Source organism: Myxocyprinus asiaticus, chromosome 3 (assembly GCF_019703515.2).
Source record: "Myxocyprinus asiaticus isolate MX2 ecotype Aquarium Trade chromosome 3, UBuf_Myxa_2, whole genome shotgun sequence".
Classification (NCBI taxonomy): Eukaryota; Metazoa; Chordata; class Actinopteri; order Cypriniformes; family Catostomidae; genus Myxocyprinus; species Myxocyprinus asiaticus.
Genome location: NC_059346.1, coordinates 45760681 through 45787711, shown reverse-complemented (window position 1 = coordinate 45787711; position 27031 = coordinate 45760681). Strand labels below are relative to the sequence as shown.

The 27031-nt window shown below is 37.1% G+C and overlaps 1 protein-coding gene and 1 long non-coding RNA gene across 7 annotated transcripts in view; one reads left to right on the top strand and one right to left on the bottom strand.

Moving 5' to 3' along the window:
* Positions 1 to 16819, top strand: part of kcnt1b (potassium sodium-activated channel subfamily T member 1b) — a 130397-nt gene extending 113578 nt beyond the window's left edge. For 2 of the 5 annotated variants that reach the window (XR_007893650.1, XR_007893653.1), the window contains 7 exons: positions 1977 to 2060; positions 3926 to 4054; positions 4337 to 4357; positions 4783 to 5101; positions 7947 to 8009; positions 12131 to 12595; positions 14098 to 14157. Coding sequence is in view for 1 of the 5 variants with exons in the window: in XM_051660709.1 (XP_051516669.1) it covers positions 1977 to 2060; positions 3926 to 4054; positions 4337 to 4357; positions 4783 to 5101; positions 7947 to 8009; positions 12511 to 12595; positions 14098 to 14215 (819 nt within the window). In the remaining 4 variants the exon portion in view is untranslated. Of the gene's footprint in view, positions 1 to 1976; positions 2061 to 3925; positions 4055 to 4336; positions 4358 to 4782; positions 5102 to 7946; positions 8010 to 12130; positions 12596 to 14097 lie in introns of all 5 variants that reach the window. The other 3 variants (XR_007893654.1, XR_007893651.1, XM_051660709.1) reach the window with 3 other exon arrangements.
* A 108-nt stretch (positions 16820 to 16927) lies between these two features.
* On the bottom strand, positions 16928 to 18428 carry LOC127425858 (uncharacterized). Of its 2 annotated transcripts, XR_007894704.1 has the most exons (3): positions 18104 to 18427; positions 17429 to 17803; positions 16928 to 17353 (listed from the first exon to the last, which is right to left on the bottom strand). It is a non-coding gene; the product is annotated as an uncharacterized LOC127425858 (long non-coding RNA). The 2 variants fall into 2 exon arrangements; XR_007894703.1 differs by having other exon boundaries at positions 16928 to 17803; positions 18104 to 18428.
* Positions 18429 to 27031: the final 8603 nt, after the last annotated feature.

Sequence of the window (27031 nt, the reverse complement as noted above, 5' to 3'; positions counted from 1 at the left end):
GTGTGTGATCATAGTAGTTACTTCAGAGATTACATGATTGCATTTAGATTACATTATCATCGGTCTTAATTAGATTTTTATCAAAACATGCAATAGGTTATCCAAAAGTAATCAGATTAGATTACCTAAAAAGTGTTATTTAAAAGATTGCGTTACTGTTTGCAGTTTTTTGTTGTGTAATTTGTAATCAATAAATTTCAGAAGAAGTCTACCCAACACTGCATACTATTCATTCATTTCACCAACCTCTCCTGTTATTGGACACTTTAAAATGCATAGTAAATTAATCATAACTGACTGTGAATAGCGCATTTCTACAATGACATGGTAACTGAAAACTTCTGTGGGATGCTGCATCCACACTGATAGGTATCAGTATAAGTCCAAGAAAAACTGCCAAAAAAAAAATGACTAAGTTCGCCTTATACTGTAGTGAACTGCAGAAAAAGCTAAAAGATGGCGAAAAGAAATGTCGAACTGTTACAGCATCTACTGTAAATACTTTCTCTAAATACTTTCTTCCACTTTCATACATATTCTATATCAAGGGTCTTCAACAGGGGGTCCGCGGTGGTTCCGCAGGGGGTCTGCAAATGATTGTTTGATCCACCTTGGTGGCATTTGTAATAATCACTCAATCGCACGCGAGCGACAGCTAGAGGCAGGAGTATGAATTATCGACATGTTGAAGTCCTTCTCAGCTGCATGCCAAATCTTAGTGTGACTAAACAGCGCTAGTCAGCAGAAGCGTGCAGCCCGGACAAATCCTTTGCGCGCCCACCACTCATCACGAGCTGCTCAATGCCTGACAGACATCAGGTTAAGCAGTGCTGCAGTGGAGGGTCGTGTGAGTAGAATGAGTCTGCTTTGCGATGGTCGCGCTGTACGGTTGAGCAGATGACAGCCTGCTTTCACAACAATAGCTTACTTGACTGGTGTAAATAATTAGTTACCGCTGAGATTATCAAGCTGGCATACAGGGTCCTTGATGTTCCACACACATAAGATGGTGTCAAATCAACATAATTAAAGGTGCACTCAGTCATTGTTTTCCTCATTACAAATGTTTACTCAATGAAATCAACAGACATTTTAAAATATATGTATAAATTCGATCACTCACATGAGATCTCCATTTTAGTAACCTTATAAAAGTTGTTTTATTCTGCATGGACAGGGTCTGTCTGTTTTTCTGTCTGTCTGTCTATCTATCAGTCTGTCTTTTTCTTTCTTTTTGGAGGAAATGTTGCAGATCCCTGCTGGTCAGTTAGCTGGTTTCAGAAGGGGTTTGAACACTTTTTAGCTGGTCAGGCTTGGAGACTAGCTAAGACCACCCTGACCAGCTAAGACCAGCCTGACCAGCCTGACTAGCTAAAACCAGCCAACCAGCTTATACTGGTTTTAGCTGGTCTTTACAGCAGGGCAGCATTTAATGATTATTTCAATGGCTTTGCAATGTAAACATCATGAAGTATGTACATACAATAATATGATAGCCTACCATCCATATTTTTATAGGCATAAAACACAACACTCAATTTTATACAATATGTAACGGGGTCCCGTCTCCATCTGTCTACACACCAAGGGGTCCTTGGCCTGAAAATGGTTGAAGACCCCTGCTCTATATATAAATATAACGTTTTAACATCAAATGTTGAAGTTGAAAAAATTTAATGTCCATGTAATTTGTCAACTACCCATGTATAGAAAGTGAATACAAAAACAGTGCTATTTTTTTTTTTTTATCTTGATTCTGTAAGCATTTAATACTTACAATAAAGGAAGATACCTGAGGTAGATAAAAACAGAGGACCTTACTAGTGGCATTTGCAGTAGGTTGTGATTCTGTACTGCTGCCCTCAGGCACTGAGTCTCTGCTGAGTCTTTATTGATTATTTGAGGTCTGGAGATCATCTGACGTGTGCTTTCTCGAGACTGTTCTTGTTTTTATATCTCTTGTATTTCTCCTCTAGTCTTTTGTGAAGGACTATATGATTCTCATTGCAAGACTCTTGTTAGGTCTAGACACCACCCCAGGCTCTGGCTACCTCTGTGCTGTAAGTATACCACAAACAAAAGCACACCCACACACAATCACCAGCCACTATATCTGGTGAACCACACAATTGTGGTGTCATTTCACATACATTATGCAAGCCATTGTTTCAGTAAAAGCACATAAAGCTGGTTATTTGACCTCCACCACCACAAATCTGTTTGGTGCTATCAGTAGTGTTGAATTGAGGCAGAGGGTGTAAAGATATAATCATATGCTTCAAAAGCACCATAATATGTCACATTTCACCTTAAATTCAAAGGGGAAAAATATAAATAATATTTGCATAAAGAATATGAAGCCTATTTTTTCATTAAGATATAACAGTATATATCTTGATAATCATTGTAGTAATTATTGTATTGAATTTAATTTATAAATATGTTAAAATAAAAGTTTTGTTTCCAGACAGGATAATGTTTTACAGTAATAAGAGTTTTTTTTTTCTCTCATAACAGAACAGTTTATATATACACTATATTGCCAAAAGTATTCGCTCATCTGCCTTTAGACGCATATGAACTTAAGTGACATCGCATTCTTAATCCATAGGGTTTAATATGACGTCGGCCCACCCTTTGCAGCTATAACAGCTTCAACTCTTCTGGGAAGGCTTTCCACAAGGTTTAGGAGTGTGTTTATGGGAATTTTTGACCATTCTTCCAGAAGCGCATTTGTGAGGTCAGACACTGATGTTGGACGAGAAGGCTTGGCTCGCAGTCTTCGCTCTAATTCATCCCAAAGGTGCTCTATTGGGTTGAGGTCAGGACTCTGTGCAGGCCAATCAAGTTCTTCCACACCAAACTCGCTCATCCATGTCTTTACGGACCTTGCTTTGTGCACTGGTGCGCAGTCATGTTGGAACAGGAAGGGGCCATCCCCAAACTGTTCCCACAAAGTTGGGAGCATGGAATTGTCCAAAATCTCTTGGTATGCTGAAGCATTCAGAGTTCCTTTCACTGGAACTAAGGGGCCAAGCCCAGTTCCTGAAAAACAACCCCACACCATAATCCCCCCTCCACCAAACTTCACAGTTGGCACAATGCAGTCAGACAAGTACCGTTCTCCTGGCAACCGCCAAACCCAGACTCGTCCATCAGATTGCCAGATGGAGAAGCGTGATTCGTCACTCCAGAGAACGCGTCTCCACTGCTCTAGAGTCCAGTGGCGGCGTGCTTTACACCACTGCATCCGACGCTTTGCATTGCACTTGGTGATGTATGGCTTGGATGCAGCTGCTCGGCCATGGAAACCCATTCCATGAAGCTCTCTACGCACTGTTCTTGAGCTAATCTGAAGGCCACATGAACTTTGGAGGTCTGTAGCGACTGACTCTGCAGAAAGTTGGCGACCTCTGCGCACTATGCGCCTCAGCATCCGCTGACCCCGCTTTGTCATTTTACGTGGCCTACCACTTCATGGCTGAGTTGCTGTCATTCCCAATCGATTCCACTTTGTTATAATACCACTGACAGTTGTCTGTGGAATATTTAGTAGCGAGGAAATATCATGACTGGACTTGTTGCACAGGTGGCATCCTATCACAGTACCACGCTGGAATTCACTGAGCTCCTGAGAGCAGCCCATTCTTTCACAAATGTTTGTAGAAGCAGTCTGCATGCCTAGGTGCTTCATTTTATACACCTGTGGCCATGGAAGTGATTGGAACACCTGAATTCAATTATTTGGATGGGTGAGCGAATACTTTTGGCAATATAGTGTATATATGAGCTAGTTGGGGAAAATATGCTTAATTTTCTTAATGCAAAATATAATTTCTTATTGTTTGGAATATGACCCGAACATTTCTTTATAATATTCGCCCTACTAGTAGTCACCCTCAATTAATGAACTCTTTTGAAACAGATGAAGGTTACAGAAGAGGACTTATGGATCCGGACATATGGAAGACTATTCCAGAAACTGTGCTCATCCAGTGCAGAAATTCCCATTGGGATATATCGCACTGAATCTCACATGTTCTCCTCCTCAGAGGTAAGACCATATTAGAGAGGAAAGACATTAGGAAGTTTATACACAGCTGAGTGCATTCATTTTATACGGTCCATCCAACACCAGACACTTGCACAGGATATACGATTTGTCAATGTGCCTTTACTTCATATTGTTTAGTATTGAAGATTTATAGCTTTATTTTGTGGCTAAATCATGGCTTTTCTGGCTGCCTTATTACAGGTGTTTTGTGACTTTTAGCTTGTGCAGTCCTTGTGCTAATAATTTTTCATTTTGATCATTCACGACAATTGCTTTTGCCAGTCTAAGGAGGTTTGCCAACAGGTAAGAATATGAATTTTGCCCTATTTATCAGCCATATTCTTTGCAATGGTGGTGCATTATTTGAAAGTTCTGTATTTTTAAAATTTCCAGAAAATTCAGTTTTAATTGTGATTTCATAGCATTTTGCAATATTTCCCCAGCAACTCCATTATTCTTTCTGCCTATCATTACATGTCTTGCAATGATACCTAAGTTATACACTGTTTTTATGGATTGAACTCTTTTATGTTAAAAGATTCAGTTTCAAGATTCAGACCCCTTTAAATAACACTTTTGTCAAACTACTTATAAACTGGTACCAAAAAAAAAAAAAAAGAATATATATATATATATATATATATATATATATATATATATATATATATATATAATTACATTACTTGAGCTGTTAGAAAATAAAATAATTGAACTTAATTTTAAACCAGCTGACAACCTGTTGCCATGCCGATCAGTCTCAGGTGTCTATGGAAGACTGTGAGGACACGCGGAACCGAAGGGAATCCTGGAAAGAGAAAACCGCCCACAGAAACTCCACTGGGAGCGACCAATCAGAGCACCTGCTCCTGCGTAAGAAAAGCATGCAGTGGGCGAGACGACTGAGCAGGAGAAACACTAAACCGCCCAGTCGAGCTGAACGCATCAATCAGCAGCGACTGAACCTGTACAGGCGCTCTGAGAGGCAGGAGCTGTCTGAGCTGGTGAAGAACCGCATGAAGCACCTGGGGCTGCCCACTGTAGGATACGGTGAGTCTGACATGTACAAGTGAGTATTTACATTCATGCCTTCAAATGTGAAAGAAAAATTTTTTTGGAATTAAAAACCTTACTACCCTTAGTACCTTCTCCACCAGTCAAAAAGTTTGAAAACACTTAAAGGGATAGTTTACCCAAAAATGAAAATTCACTCATCATTTACTCACACTCATGCCATCCCAGATGTGTATGACTTTCTTTGTTCTAAAATTCTTTGTGTTCTGCAGAAGAATATTTCAGCTCTGTAGGTCCTCACAATACAAGTGAATGGTGACCAGGCCTTTCAAGCTCCAAAATTTACAAAAAGGCAGCATAAAAGTAATCCATATGACTCCAGTGGTTTAATATATGTCTTTGCAAGTGATGCATTCGCTTTGGGTAAGAAACAGATCAATATTTAAATCCTTTTTTACTATAAATCTCCACTTTCACTTTCAGAATGTGAATGTAAAAAAGGATTTAAATATTGATCTGTTTCTCACCTACACTTATCATATCATTTCAGAAGACATAGATTAAACCACTGGATTACTTTTATTTTGCCTTCATGTGATTTTTGGAGCTTAAAAGGTCTGGTCACCATTCAGTTGGATTATATGGACCTACAAAGCAAAAATATTCTTCTAAACATCTTTGTTTGTGTTCAGCAGAAGAAAGAAAGTCATACACATCTGGGATGGCATGAGGGTGAGTAAATAATGAGAATTTTCATTCTTGGATGAACTATTCCTTTAACTGAATTTATGTTTCTCATGATCCTAAAACACTTTAGATTTAAAGGTGTATGCCTAAATTACTGAAATTAGTTATGTAAATAAATATAAATTGTTCATATGCATGAATTTTTTCACAAAACTAAAATGTAGCTTTTTCTTTTTTCTTTTTAATGGTTGTGTCAGCCGGATAGTAGAGAAAAAGCAGGCAACAAGTGCCCAGCATACATGGGATCTCCTTTAATACTGTTTAAAAAGCAAAAAGTGTGCAGAGCTGTAATTTAGCTAAAGGGTGGCAACTTTGAAAAAGTTAAATGTAAGATAGTTTTGTTAATATTTTTGGTCACTACATATTTTCATATGTCAGATCGCGTTATTTCATAGTTTTGATGCCTTAAACATATTGAAAATACAAATTAGTAGGTGTGTCCAAACTTTAAACTGATAGTGTAAATTTATATACTGCTAGTTAGTAAATTTAATCTATTGCTTCATTGTAAATGTTGCACTATGGCAGAGATCTACCTTCACAGTGTTTGTCTAAGTAAATCTATGCAAAGATGCCCACTTGTATCTCTTTTATCATTCAAAACTCCCTTTATCAGGGATTTAAGGTAAAAAGACAGAAGAGAAATATAATCTATATGCCTCCATGTAAAGCAATGTACTGTATAAGGAAATACTTAAAGTTCATTTTTCCATAGGACACAGTTTGCTTATAGCAGGAATATCATGCATTGTTGAAGGATAGCTGGTATTTAGCTGGTGTTTTTCTTCCTGGGCAGTATTTTGAATTGCAAGTGCCAACCATCATACTGTATACTTTATTCAACACTCACTTTTGTAGTAACTTTACTATCTTCTGTCCTCTTTTTTGCAAAATCATTCTCTAACAGTGTTGGGTAAGTTACTCTAAAAAAGTAGTTAATTACTAACTACTAATTACATCTTCTACAGTGTAATTAGATTACTGTACTAACTACTCTGTCTGAAAAGCAATTGCATTACTTATTACTAATTACTTTCTAAAACCCTTATCAACCTCGACCAGATGAAAAATACAAGGATAGACATGAAACTGTTCTTTTAAATCTTTCAAATAAATCATATAAAATCAAATAAATTATTCATGAACTGGCCAAAGAAGTTGAGGAGGCAGTGTTAAATTAGAAAACATATATTTTAACATTAGATGTTACATTTCGATTTTAAATTCGCTATTGTTTTATATAGAATTGTTATATAGTCTATACAGTATTTAACGTAATTACATCAGAAGTAACTGTAATTAAATTACTGAAAAAATTAAGAGTAATACCTTTACTTTTTTCAATGAAAAGTAATTTAAATACAGTAATTAATTACTTAGTAATGCATTACACCCAACACTGTTCTCTAATAATGCTGTTTCACCAATATTGTTAACATTTCTTTAACAAGTTGTTAACAAGTTTAAAATGAATGTATAGATGTAAACCACAGTGTTTTTTTACTAATGAAATCTTAGAAAGGCCAATGATTAGCTCAGCGATTAAAGACGCTGACTACCACCCCTGGAGACACGAGTTCGAATCCAGGGCATGCAGGTCTCCTAAGCAACCAAATTGGCCTGGTTGTTAGGGAGGGTCGAGTCACATGGGGTAACCTCCTCGTGGTCACTATAATGTGGTTCTTGCTCTCGGTGGGGCACGTGGCGAGTTGTGCGTGGATGCCACGGAGAATAGCGTGAGCCTCCGCACACGCTATGTCTCCGTGGTAACGCGCTCAACAAGCCATGTGATAAGATGCACGGATTGACTGTTTCAGATGCGGAGGCACCTGAGATTTGTCCTCCGCCACCCGGATTGAATCACTACGCCACCACGAGGACCTAGAGCACATTGAGAATTGGACATTCCAAATTGGGGAGAAAAGGGAAGAAAAAAAAAAGAAAGAAAGGCCAATGACTGATGTAAAGCAGCAGTCATAACCTCTAATATTAATGATATCTTGAAAAAAAAAATGTGCATGGTAAATTGCTCTTGCTCTTTCTGTTCAAACAATGCTGCTTTCTCTGCTGCTTGCTTGACTTTGCTTGACCTTTTCTTCTCTTTCTTCATTGGCCTTTTTCCTGCACACTCTAGAGGATGTAGCTAATTTAACAGCAAGTGATGTGATGAACCGAGTAAATCTAGGATATTTGCAAGGTAAATCCACTCAACAACACTGTTCCTGTAGTATAGAATTGTTCCCATAGTACAGTTCACTCCATGTCCAAAGATTAATTGGCTGAATGAAAGTGTACCCATAATCATGTTATTCTGGGATATAAAAAGGAACCCCCACTGTTCAGTTTGTCCAGTGACATTAACTGGAACAGCGTCAGCAGTCTGTAATTAGAAGAATCAGTAAAAGTCAGATGAAAACACTCTTTATTTTTTTATTTATTACATTTTCTTTTAGATGCACATGGGATCATTCCTCTTCCAATACAGTGTTAAATTTTCTGGCAGACAGTTTTTACCAAAGCTACATATAAATGTCTGAAGTGTGCTTCATGCAGTCCTCCTTTTTTCTGCATTTTTTTTCCAGATAACATGATCAGTAGGCTAGTCTATGTCCCACAAGCCTGGCTCTTATCTTATTAAAAACAGACCACTGCTGGCTATTGACATTATAATGATGCTGGACAAAATGAATATGATTTGGAAATATGGGTGAATGGCCCTTTTTGTTATCTGCAAAAACAAATTGTGTCATTATATTCGAAATTTGCATTTATGTACAATAAAACTCATTATTACACAGCTCTCTCAAATGATTGATACCGATAGGTCAACTGCAGCATTTTATGGTCAAATATTTGCGCATACTGACCGCAAATTGTATAACTGACTGTACAGGCAACATGATTTCCTTGTTTCATGTCTCTCATAGCCCTTTGTGGTCTCTTTCTATTCACAAAAGAAAATAATTTGAACTCAAATCAGTATTTTATGTCCATTTATGTATGCATTTGGTAAGTAGCCGTGTAATAACAGGATAATGTACAGTACATTATCCCTTATTAGTATTGTACATAAATGTAAAAAAAATATGTACAGTATTTTACTATGAATAATGTAAATTTATTTATTAAAGGGATAGTTCACCCAAAAATGAAAATTCTCTCATCATTTACTCACCCTCATGCCATCCCAGATGTATATGACTTCCTTTCTTCAGCAGAACACATTTGAAGAAAAATAGAAAAATATCTCAGCTCAGTAGGTCCTTACAATGGATGTGGATGGTAACACGATTTTTGATGCTCCAAAAAGCACAGACAATCAGCATTAACGTCATCCATATGACTCCAGTGGTTAAATTAATGTCTTATGAAGCGATACGATCACTTTTGGTATGAAAAAGATCAATATTTAAGTACTTTTTAACTATAAATCATTGCCTTCCATTAAGCAGCGGTATGCACGTTCATGAGAGGGCTGAGGTCACGTGGACTCATGTGTGATGTATTGGCATTGGCATGTTCACGCGAAAAGTAACGCTTGCGCGACAGCCGGAAGAGCAGCGCTGTTTACAACTCCGGATGAGTAGGAGGAACGCTGTACAGACCGAACGCCGTAAACAAATTGAAGCAAATTTAAACAAAGTTGTCAGAAGATTTTGATTTAAGAAGAGGAGAGGAGATACAAGTTTTTGCACTGCCATATTTATTTGAACCCGAGTACTCTGACCAGGAGCACAGGGAGATGGAGGTGGCTGGACCAACAAGCCTCAGAGAGACAGAGAGCTCAGGAGACGTGGTGGTGCACATGTAGGCAATGCCAGGCAATGCCAACAGAAGTAGAGATGAATGGAACACTGCCATGTCATCGCTGGAAAGACCACTTGACCTCAGCCCTCTCATGAACGCGCATAACGCTGCTTAACGGACGCAATTAATTATAGTTAAAAAGTACTTAAATATTTATCTTTTTCGCACCAAAAGCGATAGTTTCGCTTTATAAGACATTCTTTTAACCACTTGAGTCATATGGATTACGTTAATGCTGATTGTCTGTGTTTTTTGGAGCATCAAAAATCATGTTACCATCCACATCCATTATAAGGCCCTAAAATAAATGACATAATGAGTAAATGACGAGAGAATTTAAATTTTTGGGTGAACTAACCCTTTAAGTCTGTTTAACTTAATTCTGCACCGACTGTGTCAGGGTAATACTGTATATCTATACAAGCTCTCTGAATGTAACTTATGAAGGACTTTTTATTTTTGAAATGGCTAGTAGCCACAAACCCTTTGTATGCGAATACAGGTTTTTTTTCCACCCCACTCAACGGTACAGCGAATAATTGGAAACATATATTACACATAACATTTTGTCTCATTACTTTTGTAAAAACATTGTTACTGCAAACGGAAAACAGTCAATGTATGTTTACATGTACAATAAAACGCTGATGTCTGTAAAAAAAAAAAAAAAACTAATTATAACAACCCGACTATGCAAGAAAACCGTGTTCACACGTGACATGCGCATAAGATATTCTTTGAGTAATTCGGCAAAATGCCAGTGAAATAGCGAAATCAGGGTAATGGGTAAAAATATAGGTGTACCAAACTGTTTTGCTTTAACCGTTTATGACCTTTCCTTGAAAAACCTAACCAGATGCAATTTGATAAGATTCCAGTGACAAGCAATCGATTTGCCCACACTGAACACGAAACTGGTTCATGATGCGGCACATTCAGAACATATTTGATGTTTAATGTACTATTTTGAGAAGCTGGATTTTGGACCAATGAGAGTGCACAGTGGGCAGGCTACCTACCGGGAATTTTTTTTATGCATAATCAGCATCATCACTGTCATTAGGGTCAAATCTAAACCTGATTGGCACAGCTACATTTTTGCCCATTACTTGATTTCTTGCGTTTTGATATTAAACCAAAGAAATTTTCATGTAAACATGGTTTTCTTGCATTGTCAGATTTCTAGAATAAGCTTCTTTTTTTATAGTTATCAGCATGATGTTGTGCATATAAATGCACTCAATTATGACAACAGTGCTATCTGTTTAAGAAATAATGAAATCTGATCTGATAGTTAAATTAGTGATGTAGTTGTCTTTTTCTCCTTTGGTACGAACTGAAGAGGGTACTTACATGACAGAGGGTACTACAGGTACTCACTGGCATATGAGCATTGATATAAGACATGATGAGTGAGGGCTTTTGATTCCAGGATGTTTGGACAGAGTGGAGTAGAAAGCATTCAGTCTTTGTTGAAAGGGTTTACTGAGCTGAGCTATTTAGCTATACACTTATAAAGGCACGTATCTTTCACATGACTTGCATCAATGTTGCTTAATGCATTGCACTCTAAGTAGGGAAGCGTCAGCTATAGCTTTAGGGGTCGTTCAGAATGAACACATTTTTGCATTGTGCTACGTCTTGCTATTTTTATCAGCGTCTTGCGTAGGAGTGCTGAGTTTTTAAGGTGCCGTGTCAAGTTAAAAGAACTTCAGCTTTTGAAAAGACATCTCGAGACACTTTTAAGTTCACCAAGAGCAACCTGAGACTGCCTATTTAATGAACCTACATTTAACGAGTCCTTTTTTTTAACTTTCTGCAATTTCAATGTAATTGCCACAACTTTTTCTTTTCTAAGCTCAAATACTTGATTTCACTTTTTTCTGTGCACACATGCCACTTTCCTGCTTCCCAGTTGCACCGAAAAATTGCACTTTTTGTGACGATAAAAGTGGCATACAGCGCTTGTGTTGAGTTTTGCGTCAAAGCCCTTAAGTCATGTGAAAGTGGCTTAGGTTTGCTTTAATGAATTTATAACATTGTTTTTCAGCTTGATAACTCTTTATTTTATGGGGTGGTACTGGGAGTATTGGGAAAGGGCTTTATTTCAATGGTTAATTCGAATTGGGTATTGACTCCTCCCGATCCCACACTACTAATGTTTTTTGCTTCACTCTGATTGGTTGAGCTTTGGCTTGGTGGGCCTGACAGATACTCTAAGCATGCCTGTTTGCTTGACGTGTTTGTCAGTCTTACTGTTTGCTGACTTTTGGCTGTGTGTTGGCATGGCAACCTAGCAATGTTCTTGGGGTAAACTGTGACTATTATGCAACAGACAGATGGACGAATGGATGGATTGAAAGACTGAATGCGTGGGTGGATGCGGACCCTGTCTGCATGCGTTCGCGCATGGGGAGCACTTGCGGTTGCATGGGCATTCCGTAAATGCAGCCATGCCCTGTCAGTAACGGTTAGCCCTTCTCTCTCTTTTACCTGGCTTGGCACTATAAGTGGCTCAAACAGGTGGGTTTGGAGAAGCAGAGGCACTTTGTCCTAATCTTGAGTCCCTTATTCCCTCAACTGCCAAAGGTTCACACGGCTCAGTCATTTACAAGCAGGTAAAATACAACAAAGCCTTAGAAACGCAGCCAGCAAAAATCATAACACTGTGGGGATACACAAGATCTACTTCACATACTTCTTTTGATTATAAGTTCATATATTTTTCCCACTTGGCTGTTATTTTTTGACTACTCAAATTGCAAAAACAATATAGAGTACCTTTATGGATAATTTGTCGAAACTTTTTTATGTTTCATGTATGTTTATGATTATTAAGAACTGATATAGGTTAAGCATGACATTAACATTGTGTTTTGTTTCTCTTACAGATGAAATGAATGATAATCAGAACACATTGTCATATGTGCTGATAAACCCTCCTCCGGATACTATTCTGGAGCTCAATGATATTGTGTAAGTCCCAGACATTAAAGGTGAAGTACTGTATGTAATGTTGATGTGAAAAAACTCTATAATGTGCAAAGACAAATGTTTAAGTTAGTCATGCGTAGGTTGGCTTTCCAAAGATTGTAAAAACTGGCTCCCTGGTGGTTTCAAAACATTGCCTTGTTTGTTTAAGAGATCCAACATATATTCTTCTTACTCATCCAATGGCATGACTTTTAGGGCAGAACTGACTGTTTGAACAAACCACTAACCCTAAATATGAAACTTTGTAACTTTGCTCACTAACATGAATAATACCTCAAATTGTGGGGCTTGTTGAGGGGAGGTTGCTATTACTTTGCTGAGTGATTTCCATAGACTTACATTAAAGGAAGGACCAGAATATCATAGAGGCTTTGAGGTGGGCTCTTTTGACTTCAGTAAGCAATCACCTAGCTATCACCCAGGAACACCCTAGCACCCACCTAGTAACCACCCAGGATCACCCTGACACTGAGCAACCACCCAGAAACACCATAGCAACCACCCAGGAACACCCTAGCATCCACTTAGCAACCATCCAAGAACACCCTAGCAAACACCCAGGAAACACCCTAGCAACCACCCAGAATACCACAGCAACCACCCTAGAACACCCACCCGAGAGAGCACCTAGGAACAGCCTAACAACCATCCGGGAATACCCTGACACCAACCGAGCAACCACACAGAACACCCTACCAACCACCTAGTAACCACCAAGGAACACTCTAACAACCACCGAGCAACCACCTAGAAACACCTTAGTAACCACCCAGAAACACCCTAGCAATCACCAAGGAACACCCTAGCAACAACCCATTAACCTAACAACCACCCAGGAACATCCTAGCAACCACCCATTAACACCCTAGCAATCATCAAGGAACACCCTAGCAACAACCCTAGAACTCCCTGGCAACCTCGAAATAACACCCTAGCAACCACCAAGGAACACCCTAGCATCCACCTAACAACCACCCTAGCAACCACCCAGAACACCCGAGCAACCACCCATGAACACACTAGCAACCACCCAGAATAAACAAGCAACCATCTAGAACAACCTAGCAACCACTCAAGAACATTGTTGCAAGCACCCAAAACACCCTAGCAATCACCCACAACACACTAGCACCCACTTAGCAACCACCCAGGAACACCCTAGCAACCGCCCAGAACATCCTAGCAATCGCATAGCAATGTACTAAAAAAATAAAAAAATAAAAATAAAAACTACAAATCCAGTTACTTCTGTCATTTCCGTTTGTTGCCACTACTGGCAAAGAAATTACACACTTTACTTTTCTATACTGTTTATGTACAGTATATACCATATACTGTATATTACATAGTGTTTTTTTATTTTTTTTATTTACACCCTTTGAATTAATTCATTATGGACTCAGCTTCTTCTTAGAACAGTTAAACAGCTTTGTTTATATGCTTGGTTTTTAACTGCACTGTCTAATATTTCACTTTTTCTCTAGCTACATAATTCGCTCAGACCCACTGGCACATGTTCCTGAGAATCTCCCAGGGGCCCCGGCTGGAGCTAAGCTACGGCAGGACTATGGATCTGAGACAAGGGATGAGACCCATCTGTAAGAACTAGATGGTCTCTTGTCGCCCTCCCCCTCCTCCACCTCGAGCTGCTACAGTGACACAGTCTGCATGAAGGGTGTCAGGACACACAGCCAACCAAACACAGACATGACCCATGTGCCAACACAAGCTGCTCAACCAAGCCCAAAGGCCATAACTGTACCACTGAAACACACACTGATTCTTCTTTTTGTACAACACAGATGTAGAATCTAGGAATACATTTCAGACTTCTCTGAATGTAGCTGGTTATTACATTTTTGTATTTAAGACTTGGCTTTGAGACTTAAAGCTGACAGTGCGAGTGTGAAGTATAATATTGAATCACTATGGACCAAACATGCTGTCCAAGCACTTTGTGCTTATAGGGCAGTATATATCACAGAACATCATGTAAAGCAGTATTCAAGTGAGCAGCTAAAGACAGATGGGAAGCAAACAACAATTAATGTCGAGCGAGGCTGGATAGTGCCCTGTGATAAATATAAGGTGTTATTGAACAGAATTAGTTTACATCAGTGCTATATTGTTCTGTGTATATATAGCACAAAAAATAGTACATATTAATATATAACTGTACACATACATAAATTAGCCACATATTATGCTTAGTGACCTCTAAGTATTCACAGTATTTTGTTGTTATTTTGTCCTTAAAGCACAAAGTGTTTTATGTTTGATTTATTAATTGCTGATCCCTAATTGCAAGGTTTTACATGTAAACCCTTTGTTGATAATTTTTTTTTATGTAAATCACTGTCTGTTTAAAATTGCAAGTGTGATTCAAACTGTTCACAGTTTACATAGTGCACCAAGATCAAGTCCTTTGCCATACAATTTAATATTTATAGCAACAACAAAAAAATAGAACAAATATTCTACAGCAAACACATCATCCTTTTGAAATTACTGTTTGTTAATGCAAGTAAATCAGAAGTATTTTATGGATCTTGTGTAGGTATTATTGAAGAGCTGCCAAATGGTATTATCTCACACAAAATCAGCATTGGAACAGGTTTGTTTTGAAACATAATTTATACAATAGAAGATATTACTATACATTATATAGGTAACTATTAGTATCCATTATTTTTCAGTGACATCTTGCCTAATTGCTTTCCAAATGTGTTTGTATTTGTTTTCTCTTTCTTATACACTCTATCTTAAAACGGTGTTTAAAACAGCACGTGTTTATAAGTATAGTGAGTTTTTTTTGTTTTGCTTTGCATTTTGTCACAATTTAAATGTTATGTTTCCACTCATTTAAGAAATGAATCAAATATATATATATATATATACATACATACAGTATATATTTAAAAATATATAGTATATAATTTGAATTTGCCAGTTTATTGCACTAAGCTCTGTTAGTAGAGCAGTACACCCTTTAACAGGCACATTTAAAATTTTACATTTAACATACACATTACATAAACTAAACATCCTTTATTTCATGTGTGCTTTTAGAGCCATGTTAAAATGTGACATGAAAAATGGTTGAAAAGAGTTTTGTGACTTCAAGGGACTTTCTGATATCTGATACTGAGATTGAAAATCATGACATTTTTGTTCTGATTAAATTCTTTTATAATCTTTTTTTTTTTTTTTTTTTTGCCTGCTGTATCAATATTCTATCTATTTACAGAATGTAATTTATTTCTACAAGTCACATGTAAGGAGCTGGCATTTAAAGTTATCATGAAGAACTGCTTTTTAATGTTTTATTAGAAATTACATTTTTCTCATAACAGGTAAAGTTGAATACCTCTCATATCTTACTTTACCTGTCAAACTCCAGTTTGCAGTGACAGTATAAGGGAATGTGAAAGATGACAATAAAAAGGGGAAAAATCCATGTAGCTATTGTTATGTTAAAGAATATTTATTTCAGAATTGTGTATTCTGCCTAGAAAGCATTTTGTAAATTATGTAAGCAAATATTATTTTGCTTCTGTTGATCTTACATGTCATTATTACATATTTATTATTATTTTTTAACAGTACTTCTTTCAGCTCTATTATAAGACAGCTAATCATCACCAATATATGGGGGTGTTAAAAAGGGTCAGTTTTTACCAGCCTTGGACATCATATCAGCCCATTATAAAGTTTTTAGATCACATAAATCTATTGTAACTATATATTTTCCACCAGTTATGTCAGTTACTATTTGCTCATACAAACTACATCGGGAATGCGTTTAGTTTGATAATTTTCTCTGAATTTTTCTGTCATCATTTGAAAAGGATATAACTTGCATGTTAAAATTACAGCCTGTAGATGTCTTCTATTTTTACTAGTTCCCCACTGAAATCAGACCACTGATATCTCTGTCAGATGATCACAGCTGTTGTAACTTATTAAATTTATTTAAATGTTATAAATATTTTATATATATTTTCTTCCAATAGTTAAAGAAAAACATGGACCATGCATGTCCTAATCTTGCCAAATGTGTCAGAGACCCATGTTTACATTTGCTGGCTCCTGTTTTTTGGATTGTCCTGAAAAATAAACAAACTTCTGTATTTTGTACAATTTCTTAAATGAAGTCTGTACTTATAATATGTAAGAATGAATCAATAAATGCTGCATGCAGCCAGAGACAGTGTGGCAGTATTTTCTTATCAATGGATACTACAAAACTGCTGATACATATTCATGGTTTGGTATCCTGTTTTTTCTGTCCCAGTAAATGAACTACAAACCAGATATTGCACATTTTTTATTTACAAATTTTTAAATCAACTTTTATCATTTTGATAATATAATGTAGTAAGTGGTCATATTTCCAAAAGTCTGCATTTTGGAAATTGTGTAAAGGTCTAGTTCATTATCAGTGTTGGGTGTAATCTGATTATACTTTTATATCATTACTTTTAATGTAAAAAAAAAAAACAGGTTAACCTAAACCTAATCGATAGTGTTCAAAAAGATAAATGAGAGGTGAACAAAACAGATATCCTTACCCTTTACCAACACCTAAACCTAACCAATAGTGTTCAAAAAGATAAATGAAAGGTGAACAAAACAGATATCCTTACCCTTTACCAACACCTAAACCTAACCAATAGTGTTCAAAAAGATAAATGAAAGGTGAACAAAACAGATATCCTTACCCTTTACCAACACCTAAACCTAATCGATAGTGTTCAAAAAGATAAATGAGAGGTGAACAAAACAGATATCCTTACCCTTTACCAACACCTAAACCTAACCAATAGTGTTCAAAAAGATAAATGAAAGGTGAACAAAACAGATATCCTTACCCTTTACCAACACCTAAACCTAACCAATAGTGTTCAAAAAGATAAATGAAAGGTGAACAAAACAGATATCCTTACCCTTTACCAACACCTAAACCTAACCAATAGTGTTCAAAAAGATAAATGAAAGGTGAACAAAACAGATATCCTTACCCTTTACCAACACCTAAACCTAACCAATAGTGTTCAAAAAGATAAATGAAAGGTGAACAAAACAGATATCCTTACCCTTTACCAACACCTAAACCTAACCAATAGTGTTCAAAAAGATAAATGAAAGGTGAACAAAACAGATATCCTTACCCTTTACCAACACCTAAACCTAACCAATAGTGTTCAAAAAGATAAATGAGAGGTGAACAAAACAGATATCCTTACCCTTTACCAACACCTAAACCTAATCGATAGTGTTCAAAAAGTTAAATGAGAGGTGAACAAAACAGATATCCTTACCCTAAACCAACACCTAAACCTAACCAATAGTGTTCAAAAAGATAAAAGAGGGGTGAACAAAACAGACATCCTTACCCTAAACCAACACCTAAACCTAACCAATAGTGTTCAAAAAGATAAATGAGAGGTGAACAAAACAGATATCCTTACCCTTTACCAACACCTAAACCTAATCGATAGTGTTCAAAAAGATAAATGAGAGGTGAACAAAACAGATATCCTTACCCTTTACCAACATCTAAACCTAACCAATAGTGTTCAAAAAGATAAATGAGAGGTGAACAAAACAGATATCCTTACCCTTTACCAACATCTAAACCTAACCAATAGTGTTCAAAAAGATAAATGAGAGGTGAACAAAACAGATATCCTTACCCTTAACCAACACCTAAACCTAATTGATAGTGTTTTAAAAACAAATTTGACATGAAACGCACATTTACTGAAGTAACCATGTCATTTTGTGTCGCTTTTATGACACTCTCGTCTCACGTGTCAGCTTGTGTGCTTGACTGGTCTTGAAACCGCAGTCTTCTGAGTCCAAATTCCAACACTCTTTTAGGTGAGCTTCCACAGAAGTAAATCATATTGGATTAAGTATGTAAATGTAGGCAGGTCCTGTGACACAAATTAAATTATTTAAATTAAAATGTATCGATTTTCAAATGGTGTTCTATTAAAAGTGTTTTGGTACAGTATAACAACATAACAGGGTGAGAGTAATAAAGCAAAAAATAAGTGTTTATAGTCACAAACAGCCATAGTACTCGTGATTTGTGTCAAAGTAAAACACACAGTTTTTGTAGTGCCTCTAGTGTTAATTTCACCAGGAAACTGCAGCAAAACGTAGAAAGTGGCACGTAAAACTCAGTTTTAAAAATATTTGATATAGTAACGTTCATTCTATGAAATATTCTATGTGACAAGTATTTTAGAAAGCAACTTAAAAGTAAAATAATTAGTAATGTGATTAGTTTTTCCATAAATTAAACAGTAAAGTATTCTGATTGCAATTTTAGAAAAGTAATCATTAAACTGTAGTGGATTACCTTTTTGAGTAACTTACTCAACACTGTTCATTATAGAAAATACTATACTTACAGATGTTACCAGTCCAGAATGGCCTTTTTTACTGCCGCGGATGCTACACTAAATTTGCACTTGCTGCTCTAAACCACAAAGTGGTGCTATAACATTATGACATTGTATAACATACCATAACAAAAAATTATTAAATAAGTACTTTTACATTATGCTTATGAGCGGGGTTTCAGCTAAATAAAGCTACATTGCATTGTTGTTGTTGTTGTTTTTTCAGTAAAACTTACAAATGAAATTATGATACATGATGGTAGTCACATGGTAGTTTCATTTTGATTTTTAGGAAGGTGGTATGATTAACCAGTACCTATCAAGCAACAGTTTACATATTTTGAAAGAGAAACATTCTAGCATTTTTTTTAAATTATCGCTACAATGTCCATATTAAATTCATGACCTGTAACTTTAGTGCTACCATTAATTAATTGCATTGTTTGATCTCCACTTGCAAATCAAAATGTAAAAAAATAATAATATTAAGAATGTTAATAATAGTAACAACTCTCACTTTCATCGCACTCAACAAAGGGACAAAAAGTGTCCCTTTGCCCCCTCTGGTGGTGATATGAAAATTAGTCTAACATGTGACTTGAATTTACAGATTTACCGCGGCCGTACACGCCATACCTTAGGTTTGGTACCTACATACCAAATCAAATACAATTAAATAAAATGTTGCATTATTTAATGTTTTGCAAGTTTTGCCAACAGATCTGAAAACTGATTGAGGAAAGACAACTATATATACAATTAAATTGGGAAAAAAAACTCACATCTCTTTTTTGTTCTAAGTTAACCTACTGCTACTACCACCTAACGATGTCCTTGTTGTTTGAGTTTGTGCTTGTTTATTTGTGTTTGTCTCCACCTCCCTCGGGTCCAGCGTCCATGATTCTCCACCACCTCATGTAGAAGGTCTATGTAAGTGTATTCATTCCCCAGCAACAGACTGTCATCGTTTGGAGAACCTCCAGAAGGGGGAGCTCTTGAGTCTGAGTCATTAAACACCTGACCCTGTTGCCCATCCTTAGGAACTCTCTTTGCTGGCTTCTCTGCTCTCCTGGACTCCTTTTGCAATTCTGATGCAATTTGCTTACTTTTGTGAACTTGCTGTCTCGTTTTTTTCATGCTTTGCATTTTCTCCACATTATCTTTGATGTTTATCTCCTCGCTAACATTAGCTTTTGACTTGCTGCCACCAGATGATGAATGAATAACACTGAACAATTTCGAGCAGACCTCAGTTTTGTCAATAGGCGAGTTCTTGGTAGAAAACTCTTGAAAGTCAGACAGGATGGTCGGCTCAAGGCCCGATCTCCACATTTCCCCATTCTTAAGAAGTCTGGCATCCTCCCTTGGTGATATATTAACAGACGAGGATTCTTGTGCACTGAAATCCAGAACTTTTTTAGGAATGGATGACTCAAGACCTGCTCTGTAAGGTTCCTCATCAATAGCAACTCTGACATCATCTCTAGGGGATGAGTTTTCTGGCAAACACTCAAATGCATTGAACTGTAGACCTGTTGGGAAGGTTGTAGGAGAATTGTTGGGCTGAAATGATCTGATGCCATGCCTGCATTCAGTTACAAATATTAGTTGGGGGAAGATATTGACAGTTTGTTGATTTTGAGCCCATTGCTTCTTCCATTGGACCGCAGTTGGAGGCCAGGTCAGCACACGCCGAATGGGCCTTAAAAGTCCAGATTTGGTTCTACCTTCAGCACTTCTCTTTTCAACCGCAGAGGTCTGGTTTTCGGGATCAGCCCCGATGGTGAGGTAAGGCAAGTTCTCAGCACCCTCCACAGAAAGGGAAATGTCATCTTTTGCCTGCAAAACAGCTTGACTGCTTCCTGCACCAGTAGTCATCTCATTATTGAGGTGTTCCCCAAAGGTAGTCATGTCATTCTCCACATCTTGGTGAGGAACTTCTTGGTTTATACTTGTTCCAGCTTCAGCACTCTCATCAGTCCCTTCATTTTTATCTGTGAGCCCATCTTCCCACAACTCCTGTGTGTCTGTGGAGTTACTCAATTCATCATTTATTCTTTCATTCTCCTCATTCTCCTCTTCTGCTCTCTTTTCTCCATCCTCATGGTGCACCATTTCCTTGCAAACTTCCTCGGTATTTGCACTCTCATTTTCCTTATGTTTATCTGATGTCATGCATCCATTGTAATACTCATCATTGCTCATGGCTTCAGCATAAACTTCTGTTTCCATCTGTTTAGCAAATAAACCTGTCCTGCAGAGAACTGGCCCTGCTGACCTGACCCGTTTAATTGGTTCTCTGCTTTGATATATTCCTGAAGAATAAATATGGTAGATCTGCGATATCTTCTCTTCTCCAACCAATGTCTGGCCTGTCTTCAGTAACACCTTTGTTTTAACAGGGATTTCAGATTTTCCTTTTCTGTTTTCTTCTCTGTTGTTCTTTTCCATCATTTCCCTGGTCCTCATGCCCTCTGTCATCTCCAGAGAAGGTTTTACAGTCTGTGGGTGTCTTCTCTCTCGTTTCCTATGATACAGTACTGAAAGGACACAGATGACAAGTACCAGGGCACACAGTACCACTGGTTAAATTAAAGGTTAGTCATTGACAATATAAGCAACATGAAAGTTGCCCTGCTCAAGGGGGAAAAAATACGGCAATAAATCAACAGTCCTACTTACCAGTTAAAATGAATAAAGTGGGGTGTTGAATAGGTTTGGTTGTTATTATACTGCCATGACCTTCAGTGCCAGGGCTCTTAGTTGGACGGCTCTCAGTGGCAGTGGTCATGGTAGTTGGGCTTGCAGTGGTAGGGCTCATGGTTGTTAGGATTTTACAGTCTGGTACTTGCCACACTGGCAAACCTCTCAACTCAGGAGGGCCACTGCAGCATACCTGAATCGCATTCTCCAGCTGAGAGGCATTATGCAGACCTGAATGTAATAATGACCTTCACTAATATGCATTCAAAGTCATTTAATATGCACAAAGCTTGTTCATTGTTGAGGGGAAAGTTTACCCAAAAATGAAAAATTATGTCATCATCAACTCAATCTCATGTCATAAGAAAACCGTATGATTTATTTTTTTACCGGCCAAACTTCATATCGGAAGATAAAAGCAACTATATGCATATGTTGGGCATGGACATTTGGAGCTGGGCCAATCAGGGTCAGTTATTTTCTGTCAAAAGTGGGCGGACAAATTTATTGGACAGGTAGCCTACAACTTGTGCTGTGTGTGAATTGTGTGGAATTACTTTGAATTTGGTGACAGTAACAGCTGAATTACAATTTTAAGTTTTGCACTGCTAGAATTTCAAGAGATGGAACTTAATATAAAACTTTTAACAACCTATTTGATTACTCACCTGGCAGGAAGCAGTTTTTAAAAGTTAATAACGTTTTCATTATCGATTTATTTTTTACACAAACGTATTTGCTTCAGAAGACATTCATTGATCAACTGGAGTCGTGTGGATTACTTTATTGCTGCCTAAATATTATAAGGACCTGACAGAGCTCTATCTTCTTCAAAAAATCTTAATTTGTGTTCTGCTGAAGAAATACAATCATCTGGGATGGCATCAGGGTAAGTGAATAATGAGAGAATTTTCATTTTTGGGTGAACTAATCCTTTAAAGCTCGACACAGGAAGGAATATGCTGAGTTTCATAAAGCTAAAGCGGAGCCTGCTTCAGCTAAAAAGGAACAGGCGTCATCATTCAGAACAGTTAATGTGAGTTAAGAACATATCGATATTGGCAAGAGGTAGAACGATATATCTGTTTTACCGATTAATCGGTTCTGATAGATGCTTTTTGGAACTATCGGTTATCTGTAGAAATCAATGCTGATAGTTGCCGATAGTTTTTTTTTTTTTATTATCCCTTTGATTTCCTCTGTGGCCGTTGCTGGAGGATTCTGCTGTTAGAACGGCTTAGTTCTACAACCAAGCGAGGGGATGCAAAGAAAATTGCTTTGGGATTTTGGTTGAACAATAAACTGCATCTGGGATTTTATTTATTTTGGACTCTTGTAGTCTCTTTGTCTGTGCCCGTCATAGTAAGGAAAGACAAAGATTTTTTTAACATTCTATAAATCTATTTTAAAAACTACTGGCCGATTAATCCGTTATTTGCCTTTTTCACCACCTTAATTATCGTATCTACATAATCCACTATCAGTCGACCTCTAGTACCGACACACAAATTGTGTTTCGGTCCATCCCTATATTCAAGAAGTGGATAGTGCCAGAGGCTGTCAAGCTATTAATGTCAACATACACCCATTGAAGACGTTCAAACTTCCTTGGTATCGTGAACATGCCAGGTTGAACATGCAGAAGTGTGCACAAAATGTCCTCTATTCTTCACACTAAGCCATCTCATGGTTTGAGAAGATTTAAATTAAAAAGTGCACAATTCACATTGACAACTTTTATGGACAGTTTTCCTGTCCTTTTTGGAGCTTGACAGCCTTAGTTAAGCATTCACTTTTTTGAATAGAAAAGAACAGCTTAGATTTTACTCTAAATGACTCATTTTGTGTTCCATGGGGAAGAAAAGTAAGATCTTACGGGTTTCAAAAGATATGAGGGTATATGACGACAGAGTTTTCACATTTGGGTGAACTATCCTTTTAAGGCTTTTGATAATTTGCTGATTATTGTGAAAGTAATACATTATTGTATCACAGTAAATCAGAGTAGAGTCAGTCTAAAACATTTGCTGCATCAGATAAAAAGTATGAGATAAAAATGTATGTAAACCTCTCAGATATTTTGCAAAGTCCTTTACAGAGCAGGAGCAGTCCCAGGGGTTTCCATCCAAATGGATCTTCGTGGCATTAAACAGACTAAACACATCCACACTCAGATGCCTCAGGTTATTGTTGGACAGGTCTAACTGCCTAAGTTTACCGAGACTGAAAAAACTGCTCAGGGTTATTGTGTTAATGTGGTTCTGAGACATGTTAAGAGTGAGCAGGTTTGATAGCCCAGAAAAAGAATTATGATCTAATGTAGTTATTTTATTATTTGACAATCTGAGGGTCTCAAGGGCACCATGAGGGCTGAACCAGTCTGACGAAACTTGGGAAAGATCATTATTGTCCAGAATGAGAGTTTTGAGGTTTTGGAACTTATCAAATGTTTGTGGTCTCACTGCTGTGACCCCAGTTTGTTTCATAGTTAGACTGGTCACAGAGGTCAGATTTGTGCTGTTAAACATGGACAAGTTGATTTCTCCTAAAGAACTCACAAAGAGGATCACAGAGGTCAAGCCAGCAGGATAATCTAGGAAAAAGTAAATGACACATGAAAGAAATTTGTTAAAGGAATGTTACTGGTTCAGTGGAAGTTAAGCTCTATCGACAGTATCTGTGGTGTGCTGTCAGTTACTACAGACAAATAATCTTGTCTTGGTACTCAATATGTAAAAACAAAAATTGTGTTTACAGCATTTACTTACAATGGAGGTCTAAGGGGCAAGGCATTGCATCAGGATACACACGATACAAAGATACACACTGTTTTTGTAGTATAGCAACAAAACTTAAAACATTATGCGCCCTATTTTAAGAGTGCTAGTGCTAAGCACTGCAAAATGCTTTATGTCATGCACGTAAAGGCATGGCCATGAAGTTTTGGCATTTTCGTGCAAGCATGCGCTAAGTCTAGGCGCAAGTGGGTTTGGCGAAAATTGTGTGCGAAAAGTGCTAAAGGGTCAAGTGCATTTTATTCCTGAAGTTCTTCTTCAGTTATTCCACCATCTGCATCCTATTATATAGCCCATTCCCTGTCAAGCACCAGCGATATAAACAAAGACAGCAGTTGGTAGTATAAATGGACTGTATGCAATGAATTAGAAGAAATATGAACTTATGTTCTTTTTTGCATTAGCTGCGTCCTTGTTGAATGTCAGGGATATTCCTATGACAGTGACACACTCCTTTTATATGCATGGAAAATGTGGTTCTCGTCACAATTTGGATTTACTCTCCGTTAAATTATAGAGAACATAAGTATTATTCATCATTTTAATCTACTCACAATCGAATCATGGCTAGCATTAACATCGATTGTATTGGAACGCATGTCACTTCGGTCGATTTTGATTTTCAAAAATTAAATTCATTTATTGAAAAATATTTAATTCAAATTACACTTCCAATGAAATGAAAATATAATCAAAATAATGAAGTGGTAAAAAGATCATACTAAGTCCAAACATTTCACTCTCTTCAATTTCTTACACCAGCCTCTTTTGCAGCAACTTAAAAATCCCTCAAAGACAACAGGTGGAAAAACACAATTGTAAATATAAACAATAATAATAGAAGAAAAAAAAAAACATGACCTGTAGTAGTTTAACACAAATATCATACATTTTTGTTTCATTAAATGGCTACAACAGTGATTTTCAGGGACATTATTTGATGTTCTGCATTTTCAGAGTTTGGACATGAACTTGCTGGTGGAATCTCCAAACTGCAAATGCAGGAACTGAATTTAGACTTTGCACTCAAAACAGATGTGCTTCTGAAACTTCTTAGTGCAATCACCTATTTGTCAGGAAAATAGCAAATTGCGGCACTTCATTAACATACAATACACCCACAGTTTGCGTTCATACGTAGCGCAAGTAGCGCAAACACTTCCACCCAAGCCTTTGGGTGGCAAGAAAATTTAGCGAAGATTAGCACTCTCACGAAAACTGGATAAGACGTAGCGCACGGTCGATGCGCATAGTGCTGCGGTTTGCCCGCTCACGAAAATAGAGCCCTATACATGTTAACGTGAGATGAATATGATAAAATTAGTTACCAACCTTGTCTCTGCAAAGCTATATCCAATCTTTCAACTCCTGTCATGACCTTGTAAATTTAAACAAAATGCAACAGGATACCAGAAATTGGTACGGCATGATGTAACAATCTGCATGCTGTTTATATGTAACAAACTCCATCCATAGGTATTATGTTGGTAAAATTTAACTAGAAGTTCATCCACCAAAAATGTAGCCCTAATGCTGAAAGGCCAATTTAAACTACTGTACAGTTCAAATAACATATTTGCATAGAAGAATAAAAAGTGCTTTACCGACCAAAAAAACAAAAAACAATTTCTTGGATACAATACACATTTCTGCATTTAACCCCTCTGGGATGCCTTGTCACAAAGACTTCCACTGTGAGTGCACAGTTTTAAAAACTGAGAAAGTTGTACAAATTGAAACAGTTGTAATCGACATTATGCCACATAATCTGCTGATAGAGCTTAACTTGTATTGAATCCAGAACTTTCCTTTTATCTAAAAAAAAAAAAAAATGTTAACTGTAGTAAAATTATCCACCATAAAATTTAGCTACCTATTAACTATGTAATTTTTATAAAGTTAGCTTAAATGCAACTCTACATTTGCAGCAAAGATAGATTTAATTAAATATTATATGAACTACTTGCATTCTATTACATGCGACAAGCACACAATATACTTTATATTTTATAACTATAAAATAAACTTTATAATCAGACCATCCTACCTCTCGGTATCTCCTTGCAAACATAGTCAGTGTTTGTATAGATACAGGACTGAAACCATGCCACATGGATGCACTGGAGCACAACAAATATATGTAGAGCTAGGTTGGAAACAAAAAAATAAAAAAAAAAGTAATAATAATGTCATTTAACATTATTTAGTGTCATTAAATTCATAATTTAACATAATTGTGAGGACAACATTAAATCAAAATAACACTTACCATGCATACTGAAAAACATCAAATATCAATGTCTTCAAGGTTCCTAATCTAATGACAATCCACACACCGAATACTTGAACTGTAGATCCACCCGCTGAGGATAAACTGCCAGTTACCTGGATACAAATGTGTCTAGAGTAGACTGTCAAGGATACAGATGAGGAATGGCCTGTGGTGTTTCAGTTGGGCGACGCTGGGATGCAATTACGAGACTAGCAGTAATTAAACTTTCAGAAAA